The sequence below is a fragment of the Apteryx rowi genome, unplaced genomic scaffold (assembly GCF_003343035.1).
Source record: "Apteryx rowi isolate R43461 unplaced genomic scaffold, aptRow1 scaffold_32, whole genome shotgun sequence".
NCBI lineage: Eukaryota > Metazoa > Chordata > Aves > Apterygiformes > Apterygidae > Apteryx > Apteryx rowi.
The window spans coordinates 1,242,788-1,254,626 of NW_020449641.1; the positions used below are offsets into that span (position 1 = coordinate 1,242,788).

General features: G+C 67.9%; 2 protein-coding genes across 2 annotated transcripts in view; both read right to left on the minus strand.

Annotated features, from left to right (window-relative positions):
* Positions 1 to 972: 972 nt before the first annotated feature.
* CHRND (cholinergic receptor nicotinic delta subunit) lies at positions 973 to 5,668 on the minus strand. The gene is made up of 12 exons (XM_026070958.1): positions 5,617 to 5,668; positions 4,816 to 4,961; positions 4,559 to 4,603; positions 4,224 to 4,333; positions 3,889 to 4,044; positions 3,346 to 3,461; positions 2,827 to 3,027; positions 2,230 to 2,341; positions 1,967 to 2,081; positions 1,500 to 1,701; positions 1,263 to 1,381; positions 973 to 1,155 (listed from the first exon to the last, which is right to left on the minus strand). The coding sequence occupies exons 1-12, from the start codon at positions 5,666 to 5,668 to the stop codon at positions 973 to 975; spliced, it is 1,557 nt and encodes a 518-aa protein (XP_025926743.1).
* Positions 5,669 to 7,202: 1,534 nt separating this feature from the next.
* PRSS56 (serine protease 56) overlaps positions 7,203 to 11,839 on the minus strand; it is a 7,441-nt gene continuing 2,804 nt past the window's right edge. Inside the window, exons 3-16 of the mRNA XM_026070998.1 lie at positions 11,549 to 11,602; positions 11,049 to 11,238; positions 10,849 to 10,957; positions 10,598 to 10,757; positions 10,302 to 10,444; positions 10,062 to 10,221; positions 9,750 to 9,938; positions 9,469 to 9,630; positions 9,271 to 9,343; positions 8,846 to 9,008; positions 8,242 to 8,389; positions 8,034 to 8,111; positions 7,592 to 7,698; positions 7,203 to 7,376 (exon numbers count right to left, since the gene is read on the minus strand). Of these exons, the coding sequence (XP_025926783.1) occupies positions 7,203 to 7,376; positions 7,592 to 7,698; positions 8,034 to 8,111; positions 8,242 to 8,389; positions 8,846 to 9,008; positions 9,271 to 9,343; positions 9,469 to 9,630; positions 9,750 to 9,938; positions 10,062 to 10,221; positions 10,302 to 10,444; positions 10,598 to 10,757; positions 10,849 to 10,957; positions 11,049 to 11,238; positions 11,549 to 11,602 (1,910 nt within the window). The remainder of the gene's footprint in view (positions 7,377 to 7,591; positions 7,699 to 8,033; positions 8,112 to 8,241; positions 8,390 to 8,845; positions 9,009 to 9,270; positions 9,344 to 9,468; positions 9,631 to 9,749; positions 9,939 to 10,061; positions 10,222 to 10,301; positions 10,445 to 10,597; positions 10,758 to 10,848; positions 10,958 to 11,048; positions 11,239 to 11,548; positions 11,603 to 11,839) is intronic.

Below are 11,839 nucleotides of genomic sequence, written 5' to 3' on the forward strand. Positions count from 1 at the left end.
GGGGGGGGGGCAAATGTTTTCCGTACCTCAGTTTCCCCATCTCCCAAGCAGAGGGATGCATCTCCATGCAGCACGCCTGTGGGACCAGTGGAAACCCCTGCACCCCCGGGTCACGGGAAATGGGGCAGGTGCTGCGAACACCCCCAGCAGTGCCCTGTCCCTCCCAGTGGGGGCTATTTACCTCCCGGTCCAGGCAGAGCCCGTGCCCTCCACGAGCACCTCCCTCCGAGGCAGGGTTTCGAATCCCACCAGGGCCTGTGTGAGGGGGGCTGGATTCCTGGCCCGGTGGACAGGATGTGACAGCTGTCCCTGGCCATTGCTGGTGGGGGGACGTCAGCTGTGCCCCTTGAAACCGGAGCCCTGGCCTCCTGCCCTTGAGCTGGGGAGGGAAACACTCCGGTCCACTCCAGCCCGGTGCTGTGGGATGGGGCATGCCGGGAGGGAGATGCTGGTGCCTCTGGGCTAGGGGTCTCATTTCCCTGGCGGGCATGCGGATGAGATATGGGTGCTGACGGCACTTCTCTGACTGCTGGCTGTGTGCCTGGGTTGGCAGGTGTCATGTGGGGGCCTGTCCCCTTCCCCAGCACATCCTGGCACGAGTGTCCGATCCACTGCGCTACCCAGGGCTGGTACTGCTGTGCCCTGAAGGGAAATTCCCCTTCCCCCTCCACCGACCACAGCTGAGGACCCCCACGCTCAGGACACCTAACACTGCAGATGGGGCATGGTGGGTGCCCAGCACCCACCCTTTCCCTGGGCACCCTCCCGGCCTGGCATTGCCCTCCCCGGTGTGCGCGCGGTGTGCTTAGGGGAGCCCTGTGCCCAGGGGCACCAAGAGCAGCCACCAACTCAGCCCCCCGTGGCAAGAAAAACTCAGCTTTATTTTCCCAGCTGGCAGCACCACACCAAGGCGGCTGAATGGGAAGGGCAGGTTGGCACATGGGTCCCCCCCCCCCCCACCTCCCTGGCACCCTAGATGTAGCGCTTGTTCTCCTCGCAGTAGTCGTAGGGGTCTCCAGCAAAGGGCAGCGGCGGCGGGTGGTTGTAGATGCCCATGAGGAAGATCCAGAGGGTGCCCACCAACAGCATGGGTGTGATGAGGAAGAGGCAGAGCCGGTCCACAGTGCGGGCCACGCGGTACCAGTTGTCCTTTTCCTAGGGAAGGTGGGCAGCAGGTGGCACGGTGGGCACCGGGGCTCCCCATAAGCAGGGAGGGAGATGCCGTGGGCATCGTCCGCCCCTGCCATGCTCCTGGCACCCACCTCGTTGTAGCTGTTCTTCTCCCGCATGTGCTGCACGATGAAGTTGGCGTTATCGACAGTCGGCTTCAGCTGCTCATAGACCTGGTCATGGCCAGTGTCCATGCCAGGCGGCGCCAAGCCTGGGGGCATGGGAGCCATGAGATGGGCCCCGGGATGGGGTGCTCCAAAAGATGGCCCCAAAGAACCACCGCTGGGCACCCCTGCTCTGCCACCCTCCCATGTACCCCCAGTCCTCACAGGCAGGGGTGACGCGGCTGGCCAGCCCGTGCCGCTCCGACTGCTTCTCGAACATGAGCTCACTGCGGGATTTGACACTGAAGTACTCCTCTGCCTTGGCGATGTAGCCGGCCGAGCTGCAGCGCCGGATGCATGGGGCACCTGCCAGGCTCTCAGCTGGCTGCGACATGTGCAGCAGACGGGGCAGGGTCTCCAGGAAGACCTGGGATACGGGACCAGGCGTCAGGGCTGGGCATGGCCCCTGGTGCCATACAGACCCTGGAGTGGACACCTTGTCCTCACCCTCCAGCCCCAACCAGGTGTGTAGCAGAAGATGCCAAGCCCTTTGGGGTGGTGCAGATGGGGCACTGTGATGCCATGCCTAGGCAGTGCTGCCCCATACCCTCTGTGGGGCACAGTGCCACCCCTGTTGCTGCACCCAAACCTGCTGATCCACAGCTGCTCTTCCTCAGGGGCACCCCACTCACCTCTTTGACCCAGTTGGACATGACATGGGTGCTGGGAGTGCGGAAATGGAAGTTGAGGACCACGACACAGATCACCACCACAGCTGTCACCAACAGCATGATGAAAAGCAGGTACCTGGGTGGGTGGGGGGACGACGACACAGACCACTCAGCCCTGCTCTCCCCTGCTGCAGGGCTGGCATCACCAATGGGGCTGAGCACAGGCAGAGTCACCCTCTGCCACCCCCCAGCCCCCAAGATGCCGGGTGGTGGCCAGGACTCACTTGCCAATGAGGGGGATGGCATGGGAGGTGGCAGGCAGGCGCTGGGAGACAAGCAGGAGGAAGACAGACTGGGCCAGGAGCACGGCGATCACCAGTGTCATCTTCTCACCACCTGGAGAGCAGGTGAGCTCAGGGCAACCCCTGCCTCTGGTCCCTCTCTTGGTCCCCCCAGTGCTGTGATCCCTCCTACTGCCCCCAGTGCCAGGATCCCTCCCAGTGTCCCCAGTGTTGGGATACCCTCCCAGTGTCCACAGCGTCAAGCTCTCCCTCCCAGTGTCCCACCCAGGGATACAATGCCCCATGCAGGGTGTTCTGGTTTAGGGGTGCCCCACATGGGGTATCCTGTGCCCTGCTCAGGGTGCCTCCTGCCAGGGTGCCTGGCCAGGATGATGGGATCCTGGTCCCTTGTTTGGGGTGTCCTGGTGCCAGGGTGCCCCTGAGGAATCCCTGTGACAGGTTGTCTTGTGCTGGGTGTTGGGGTGTCCCAGTGCCCTGCGTGGGGTGTCCCCATGTCCCAGGGCCCAATGCAGGTGTGGGATGTGGGGTGCCCCATGGGGTGTCCCCATGCCCAGCACAGGTGCTGAGGGGCTTGCTCACTGTCGGCAGGCAGGTAGAAGACAAGGATGGCCATGAAGGCGATGAGAACAGAGGGCGTGACGATGTTGATGATGTAGAAGAGTGGCTTGCGCTTGATAATGAGGTAGAAGGTGATGTCCTGGTGCTCGCTGCTCTCAGGTGGGTTGTTGGGGTGGATGTTCTTGCGGGCTGGGCGGTGGATGATTTCCCATTCCCCGTTTTCTGTCAGGGCACACGGGATGGCAAGTGGCACAGGGGAACCCAGCCATGCCTGTCCTCCCCAAGCCCAGCCCACCTGGGACCTCACTATCCTTGAGAGCAGCACCCGATCTCCCTGCTCCATGTAGGGATAGATACCTGGCGGGATGGGTGCCAGGGTGCCAAAGCCCTGCATACCAGGTGTCTCAGTGGTAGGGTGCCCCTGAGCCTGCTGCAGGGCGTCCTGGTGGTGGGCTGCCCCTGTGCCCCATGTGGGGTTCCCCTCTGCCCTGTACATGGTGTGCTGCTGCCATAGGGCATGGAAGAAGGTGCACACGTTACCTGTGAAGCCTTCGGGGTCGATGATGATCCACTCCACCCGGTAATACTTGCCCGTCTCCACATCACTCTCCTCCTTCAAGTGCATGCTGATCTCCCGAGCGTTGTATGCCAGCGAGCTGGCCCGGAGGACAAACAGTGAGGGTCTGCGCCCACTGCCATGTCCTTGTCACCCACCTGCCCCAGTCTCCGGCACGATGCCAAGGGCCCCCAGAGTCACCCCACAGAGTCCTGCCTGGCTGCACCAAGACCTGCACCCAGGAGAGGAGTCCACTCTAGGGCACACCAGGGGCTGGCACTGCCCAGATCCTCGCTGGAGAGGGCACATACGTGCGATGGCATTTTGCACCGCAGCAGGATGGATACCTGGGCACCCCAGGGTGCAGCGCCCCTACACTGGGCTCTTCTCCCCCCTCCCATAACTCAAACACCTGCCACTCGCTTGGGAGCAAAACTCTTTTTTGGGAATGTGCTGGCAGTGTGGGAGCCCAGCGCCCTGCCTCCCTCCTGCCTGCGCTGCCCCAGCCCCTGCTGGCCCCACAGCACCTGAATTTGAGGGTGCAATTCTGCCAGTCGAAGGGGAAGAAGTCGACGTTGATGGGGCAGGTGCTGCGGAAGATGGCGGGTGGCAGCCAGTAGACGTAGCCCGTGTTGTAGACGAGCACGTTGCAGTAGTAAGCGATCTGGAAGAGCCCGTCATTGCTGCCCCAAGAGAGAGCAAGGTGGGCACCAGGGCTGCCAGGTGGTGCAGGGTGGCCCCCTCGGCGCTGGGAATGGCTTGACTGCTCTGGCCAGGGGCACCGGCCACCCACCACAGGCAGCTGGGGGCCTTGGCCATCCCAGGGTGGGGGTGCAGAAGGGGAAACTGAGGCACGGCTCACTTGTTCTCCAGGACGATCTCTGGCAGCCACAGCATGTCCGGCGGCAGGCGGAGCACCGTGATGTCCCCAAACTCGGACTCGTTCCACTGCAAGCGGTAATCGGTCCAGCCCTGGGAGGGGGGATCGGCGGGTCACCCCTCACCACACCAGGCTGCCCTGTTTCCATGCTCCAGGGCACAACTGATGCCCTGGCGTCCCCCTGCCCAGGGTGCCAGGGCAGGAGACAGCTGTCGTGGCATGCTGCGAGGCCGCTGCCCAGGGCAGGGGGCTGCGGAGGAGGGAAGCTGGCAAGAATTTGGCAGTGCCAGACCCTGGCACCCCCTTCCCCTACTCACATGTTCGATCCACAGGTTGGTGGTGAGTGTCTCATCTGCCTCTTTCTGCAACAGCAACACAGTGCAGTGAGAGGGCAGGGCCATATAGCTCGGCCATTGCCCCAGCCCGGTCACCGGGACCCCCTGACCACTGCCAGCCAGGGCATCCGAGGGAACGATGCAGGGCCTACCCCACAAACCCACCCCTTGGGGTGAGGTGACGATGGTGGGGCCCTGGGGGACCCTGAGGTGGCAGGCAATGCCTTCTGGGGGCTCACCAGTGAGACCAGGTTGGAGAGGGTGAGGGCCAGGTAGACATCCACGGTCTGGTCGATGGAGACAACAGGGCGCACCTCCTTGTCATAGCCCTTCTCCTCAAAAAGGTGGTGGATGAGCCGTTCCTCCTGGTTCACGCAGAGCCCACCTGAGGGGCGCAGGGTCAGGTCCAGCCCTGTCTGGGGGGGGTTACTGGACCACCCAGTGCTGCCCCATGGGGACACTTGGCGAGGGCAGGGTGGCATAAGGATGGGGGGACAGGAACAGACCAGGATGCTGCCGTGCCTGTGGCATATATAGGGGCACGGAGGTGGACATGCAGGAATGCACATATGCATGGGGCATGTGGGCACACGTAGCCAGGGACATGTGGCCAGGGACACAGACGGGGACACATGAACACACAGATACTGACTCCACGCACACAGAGACACGAGATGCGCAGGGACACAGCCGTGGTGGCACTGTGCACACAGATGCACACACAGAGGCACACAGCGACACAGACATGGATGCAGTGGCACCATGCATGCTGACAGATGGACACACATGGGGACACACGGATGCAGTGCACACACACACACACACACACACACACACACACACGGCTCAGGCAAGGACACGGCTCTAGCAGCACGGGCAGGATGGCGGCGAAGGCGATACTCAGCTGGGTGACGCATGTCAGCAGCACCTGGGGGCACTTGTGCCCAGTGGGGTCCTGCCAGCATCACCCCCAGCCCTGACCCCCATCAAGGGGGCTCAGAACCCCCCCACCAACGGGCACCCCCCAGCCCTTTGCTCACCCGCCAGCACCAGTGCCCCGAGCAGGGCCAGCCGTGCCGGGAGGCTCTCCATGCGGTGCCTGCGGTGCCCTCCCGCCCCGTGCCGTGCTGGGCCCCCTGCCACCTCCCCGCCTGCCGTCAGGGGACGGATGTCCGGCTGCAGGCAGGAGAGGGGAGATGGACGGTGCCAGGTGCTGAGGAGGAAGGGGGATGAGACCGGATACCAGCTCCGGCCCCCCCTCTTCCGGCACCCCGGTGCCCGGAGAAGGGGAGATGGGCAGGTGCAGCTGGTGTTGGCTGGCTGGATAACGGTGTTCCCCCCATTGCCCCTTGCCCAGCACCTCTCCCGTGCCCGCTCCAGGACTTGCATTGCCGCGTGGTCGGAGGAGTGAGGTCCCTTCCCACTGCTAGGCAGGTCCAGGGATGCTGCTTGGCAGGGGCAGCGGGCGCCGGGGGGCAATGACGGGAACCAGGCTCTCTGACAGCAGGGGGTAAAGGTGTTGGCACCCATCAGTACGTGAGGGCAGGGGTTTCCCGGCTGGGCACTGGTGGGCGAGGACACGCTTGGCCGTCCGCCAGGTAGGAGGTTTCGCGTGGGTCCCCAGAGGGGAAGGCACCGCGGTGGGCACCGGTTGCTGTGCTGAGGGGCGCGGGGTGCTTCCCCATGGCCCCCTCCTGTGGTGGCTCAGACCCCTGCCACCTCGCGGGAACCCGGGACTCTCCAACTTGGCTGGGCAGAGGGACCGGGCCGGACCCCGCAGGCGCCGGTGCCAGCCCCCTCCTGCCTGCCCAGCAGTGCCCGAGGGCTGGGCGGCCGGGTCCCTTGCAGAAAGAGGGCATTACCGGGGGGAGGCCCTGGGGCACGGGGTGGGCAGGGGGTACCCCCCCTTCAGCCCCAAGGCATGGCTCAAGCCACAGCCACCAGGTATGTCCCCCTGCACCCCCGTGGCATCTCCAAGCCACGTGGCAGAGCCCTCCTGGATCCTGCCTTGTGCCCGGGGCGTGGGAAGGTGACGCCAGGCATGGGGAGGGAGGCTGGCATCCCGGGGTGCCCAGAGGGCAGGAAAGGGCACACGACCCCCCCAGGCCGGGGGGCCGGAGCTCAGCATCGATGCCAGGGGGTGTAAACTGATGCTGGGGGGGCATTGCTCGGGGGGGTGGGGTGACGGGAAGGGAGAGGCAGCGGGCTGCTGCATCACGCGCCGAAAGGCCCCGCCGGCGCCTGTCTCGCTGGCACCGCGTGGCGCATCACTGCCCTCAGACTCATGAGCTACCGGAAAATAGAGCCCTTCTTTATTGAAAAATAAACCTTTTTCTGTACAAATAAATAACAGCCCGGGTGATGCTGGGGAAACTGGAGTGGGGGAGGGGTCTGGCCAAGGCAGGGGCCTCAGGGGCGAGGAGGGCTGCAATCCCTGGCCAAGATGCTCCATCGCCCTGGGGAGGTCGGGCAGTGCTGGCAGCGAGAGGGAAACTGAGGCACAATGTGGGACAAGAGCGTGGAAGTGCCTGAGCCGGGGGGCGCTGGGGCTTGAAGGACGTGAGAGACCCCTGCCTCAGTCCATGTCCCCGTGCTGGCACGGTGCCCCAGGGCACAGCGAGCACCGTTAGGTTTTCAAGGCCTCAAGCGCCAAGGCCACCAGGCCAGGCATGCTGCGGGCCAGCGAGTCGCTCTCCAGGCCCACGAGGCCAGCGAAAGCTGTGGGGCGGCCCCCCACCGTGGCCCGCACCTGCGCCCGGTACAGCCCCTTGGCATTTTTGGAGCCCAGGTCCACCAGGATCTGCGGGGAGAGGAAAATACTATGAGACCCAGGGCGGCCGCGCTGCTGTGGCGGGGGGCACGGTGGGACGGCAACTGGCAAGCTGCAGGGCGGGCATCGCCCGGCTCCCCAAGGGGGACTCGAACCGGCGCCTCGCGGGAGCGTTGCCAGCTGAGCCCCCAGGGCTTTGCAGCCGGGCGGGCAGCGGGAGAGCCAGGCTGGGTCGGGGTGCTCACCTCCTGGAAGGTCATGGCCAGGTCCGGCTCGGGCACCCGCAGCACCCAGGCGTACAGCTCTCGCACCGCGCCGACCCGCACCGCCGACTCGTTGAGGCCGGGGCAGCCTGGAGCCCGGGGCGGGCGGGAGGGAGACGGGGATGTCAGGGATGGTGGAGCGAGGGGACGAGCCACTGGGCTGGGCCAGGGCACCCCACTGTGACCAGGAACATCTGAGCTCTTTCCTGGCCACCTCAGTAACCCGAGGGAACGGGGGGAGAGGACCTCCAGGGACGTGGGAGATCTGTCATGACCCACAGGCTAAGCAGTCCCAAGACCGGGGTGCAAAGCCGAGGCCAGGCTTGCCACCATCCCCATGGCCAGGGGCAGCAGGTGACCTGGCGCAGGTCCTTCTGGGTGTGCTGGCACCTGATCCCGCGGCAGCCAGGGCGCTTACCTCGGCCCTTGCCGACATCCTCCTCCTCCTCCTCCACCCCAGGCAACGTGGGCACCAGGTCGCGTTTCTCCCTCAGGTGCCCACCTGCTGCAGACCCTGCCTCGGAGAGAGGTGTGAAAACCCCAATGGGGACACGGTCGCTGGGCACTGCCGGGCAGTGAATGCCAGCCCCGGTGCCCCGTTGTCCCCAACCTGCCTGCCTGCCGGGGCTCACGGTTCGGCCCAGGGGTCCCCGCCGGATCTCCGAGTGCTTGTCGTGGCTCTGTGGCTTCGTAGGGGGTGCCGAGGCCCAGCTCTGTCCGGAGCTGGGTGAGGAAGGCTCTGCCCTGGCCCACCAGCTCCTCCACCGCCTCCTCGCCCGGCTGAAGGGGGCGGAGGGGCAGAGTGGGCCGTGGGGCACCCGTGGGGTGCCTGCAGGCACTGCCCGAGGCGCATGGCGGCAGAGCGCAGGGCATGGCAGGACTGGCGTCTGACGGATTTTCGGGGACACGTAGCTGCCTTGTGGCCACTTTGGGTCAGAGCCAAAGCGGCGGGGTCAGACCCATGTCTGTGGGGTTGGACCGATGGCTATGGGGTTGGAACTGTGACTGCAGGGTTGGACCCAAAGCTGGCTCTGCAGTGGTTGCACTGGGAGCACTGGTTTCAGCTGGGGAGGGCAAGATGCTCCCTCCGTGGTGGCGGCGGTGGAGGTGCCACCCCCATGGCTGTCCAAGGAATAACAGGGCCGAGGGACATGGGGGGACTGCAGGGGCTTGGTCCCTGGTGGCACCGTCACCAGAGGGGCAGGGGGTCCCCCCAGCCCATCCCTCTCCAAATACCTGCAGGAAGAGCCACGTCTCCCCGGGCAGCTGCTCCCTGTCTGGGGTGGGCACTGGGGGGCTGCCCCCCGCCATGGCCCTCAGCGCCTCCACCCAGTCCTGCAGCTGGGGCCCCACAGCCCGGAAGAGCCCAGCGAAGGGGGGCGGCAGCCCAGCCCCCTGCCTGCAAGCACAGCAGGGCCAGCTCAGGCAGGTGCCCGGCATCCCCAGGTGGCATCCGTCCCCTGGGCAGTGCCACCCGCCTCAGGACCCCCAGCAGCTCTGGGTGCTCCAGGGGGCTGTGCCTACCTCCTTCCAGATGTGCCCAGGTTAGGGGGACCCCAACGCTTTGGGCAGGCCCGTGGTGATGCCCACGGGCATCTCGCCCACCTCCCCAAACCCTTCAGCCCTGCCAGGGCCAGCTGTGCCCTCACATCCCCCCTTACCTGGTGGGGGGGATCCGGGGTCCCCGGGTGCCCTCTGCTGTGGGGCTGGGCTGGCCCCCTGCCATGGCCGAGCCTGTGGGGACAACAGAGAGCAGGACAGCAAGGGGAGCCCAGCGGTGGTGCCAGCCCGGCGGGGACCGAGGCAGCATGGTGGCATGTCCCCAGGAGGGCCCGGGGCGGCACAGCCCGGGAAGGTACCTGGGACGTCTCTGCGGACGCGGGCAGGGAAGAGGTGCCTGTAGATCTTGCCCACGAGCTGGGGCAGGGTGCGGGTGAGGAAGGAGAAGTCGAGCTGGTTTCGGAAGAAGTCCCCGGCCCGGCGCAGGAGATCCACCAAGGTCTGGGCGTAGGCGTGCAGCTCTGCGGACGCAGCGGGTGAGCGGCATCGCCAGCCACCGCGCCGCCAGAAACGGGCCCTGAACCTGGCACGAGGGGCACCCAGGTGGCGGCGGGAGGCACCACCGGCCCCCGCGACTCACCGCATCGCCGCCTCCTGGCACGGCACGTCTCCTCGGCGAGGCTGGCGCAGGCGGCTTGGCCCAGGGGTGCCGGGCAGGCGCCGGCGTAGAAGGCGCAGAGGCGGGTGCGCTCGGCCGGCTGCCGCTCGGGGGGCAGCTGGGCCAGCGCCAGCAGGTCGAAGCAGCTGGGCTCCCGGCTGGCGTGCGAGGCTGCGGGGGCACCGGCGCTGGCGTGGGGTCACTGCTGTTGCCCATGGGTGTCCCCGCGGCACCCCGGGGCAGCCCGCCCCGTAGCCGTCCCGTGCCCCCCGGCCACCTCCGGCGGGCACTCACGGTCCATCTGGAGGCTGAGCCAGTCGGCGAAGGCGGCGACGCGGGTGTAGACGCCCGGCTTGCCCCGCTCGCCGCACCCGTCGCCCCACGAGGTGATGCCGTAGAGGACGAAGCGGTGCGAGGAGGGGTCCTGGCACACCAGCGGGCCCCCCGAGTCGCCCTACGGGAGGGACGTCCCCGCGTTGGCCGGCACCGGGCAGCTCCGGCACCCGCGTTGCTCCGCCCGGCCCCGGGCGTTACCTGGCAGGAGTCGATGCCGCCGGACAAGTATCCGGCGCAGAACATGGCGCTGGTGAGCAGCTCCTTGCCCAGGGCGCCGCGGCACGTCTCCCGGCTGAGCAGCGGCACCCGCGCCTCCATCACCACCTCGGCCGGCGGCCCCTCTGCCGGGGCGAGGCGCCCGTCACGGGGGCGACCTCCCCGCTGTGCCGGCACCCGCGGGCGCCCGCTCCCTGCTGCCTGGCGCTGGGAAGGGGCACCGGGGCGCGGCGCCCAACCGAGGGGGCGGCCCCGCGGGCGCCGGGGCGGGCACCCACCTTCGTAGAGGGAGCCCCAGCCGGCGATGTAGCAGGCGGTGCCGGGGCCGGGCTCGGCGGGGCCGCTGGGCAGGCACACGGGGCTCGCGGCGGGTGACGGCGCCAGGGGTGCCGCCAGCTCCAGCAGCGCCAGGTCCCCGTGAAACGTCTTGGGGTCGAACTGGAAGGAAAAGGGGTGGCGTGGGCGGGGGTGAGGGGGTGCAGACGGCATCGGGGGGGGGAGGCTGGGGGGTTCCTCCACCTCCACCGACCTTGGGGTGAGGCAGGATGCGCCGGACGGGCACGGCCCGCTCGCCCGCGTCGGGCTTGCTCAGCTCGTGGTCGCCCACCACCACCGTCCACGCCAGCTCGTTCTGGTGCCTGCTGGGGGCAGTGGGGACGTTAGCGGGGGGGGGGGGGGGGGGGACGGGGGTCAGCCCGCCCCATCGCTGTGCCCCCCCCTCCGCCGTACCCGGCGAAGCAGTGGGCGGCGGTGAGGACCCAGGCGTGCCCCACCAGCACCCCTCCGCACATGAGCTCCCCGTGCAGCCGCACCGACACCAGCCAGGGCCATGCCCCCCGCGCCGCCGCGCCGCCGCCCATGATGCGTCCTCGGGGGGCCGTGGCGTTGGCGCGGGGCCCCGCTCGGCGCCCGCAGCTCCCTGCGGGGACGGGGGGGACAAAGCAGGGGTGAGAGGCGGGCGCCCGCAGCCGCCCCGTCCCGCACGCGATGCCCCCATGCCCGGCAGGGTGGCAGCGTCCCCCCGCCCAGGGACGGGGGCAAGCCACACCGGGTGCGCTGTCAAGCCTCATCGTGCTCACGGAGGCGAGCGGGCGGCGGGTCGGGGGCGCCCCGCGGCCCGGCAGCTGCCGACGCTAACCTCTGCCCCCGGCCCAGCAGGCAGCCGGGGGGCCGGGGGTGCCCGCAGTGCCGTGGGGTGGGGGGGTGGCGTGAGCGCCGCCCCGGCTCACCTGGCGTCGCCGCCTCCGCCGGCGTGTCGGGGTCCGGGGCCGCGGCTGCCAGCCCTGCAGGAACAGGCCGTCACGCCACGCGGGGACCCCCGCTGCCATCACCCTCCCCATGCCCCCGGCGCCCCCAAATCCCCCTCACACCCCCCGGTTCCTCCCAGTGCCTGCCGCCTCCCTGTCCCCTCAGTCTCCCCATCCCACCCCAGGTCTCCCTGTGAGCCCCCCAGTGCCCCTGTCCCATCTGGGGTCCCCCCACCCTGCAATGCCCCCCCCAAACCACCCATCCCACCCCAC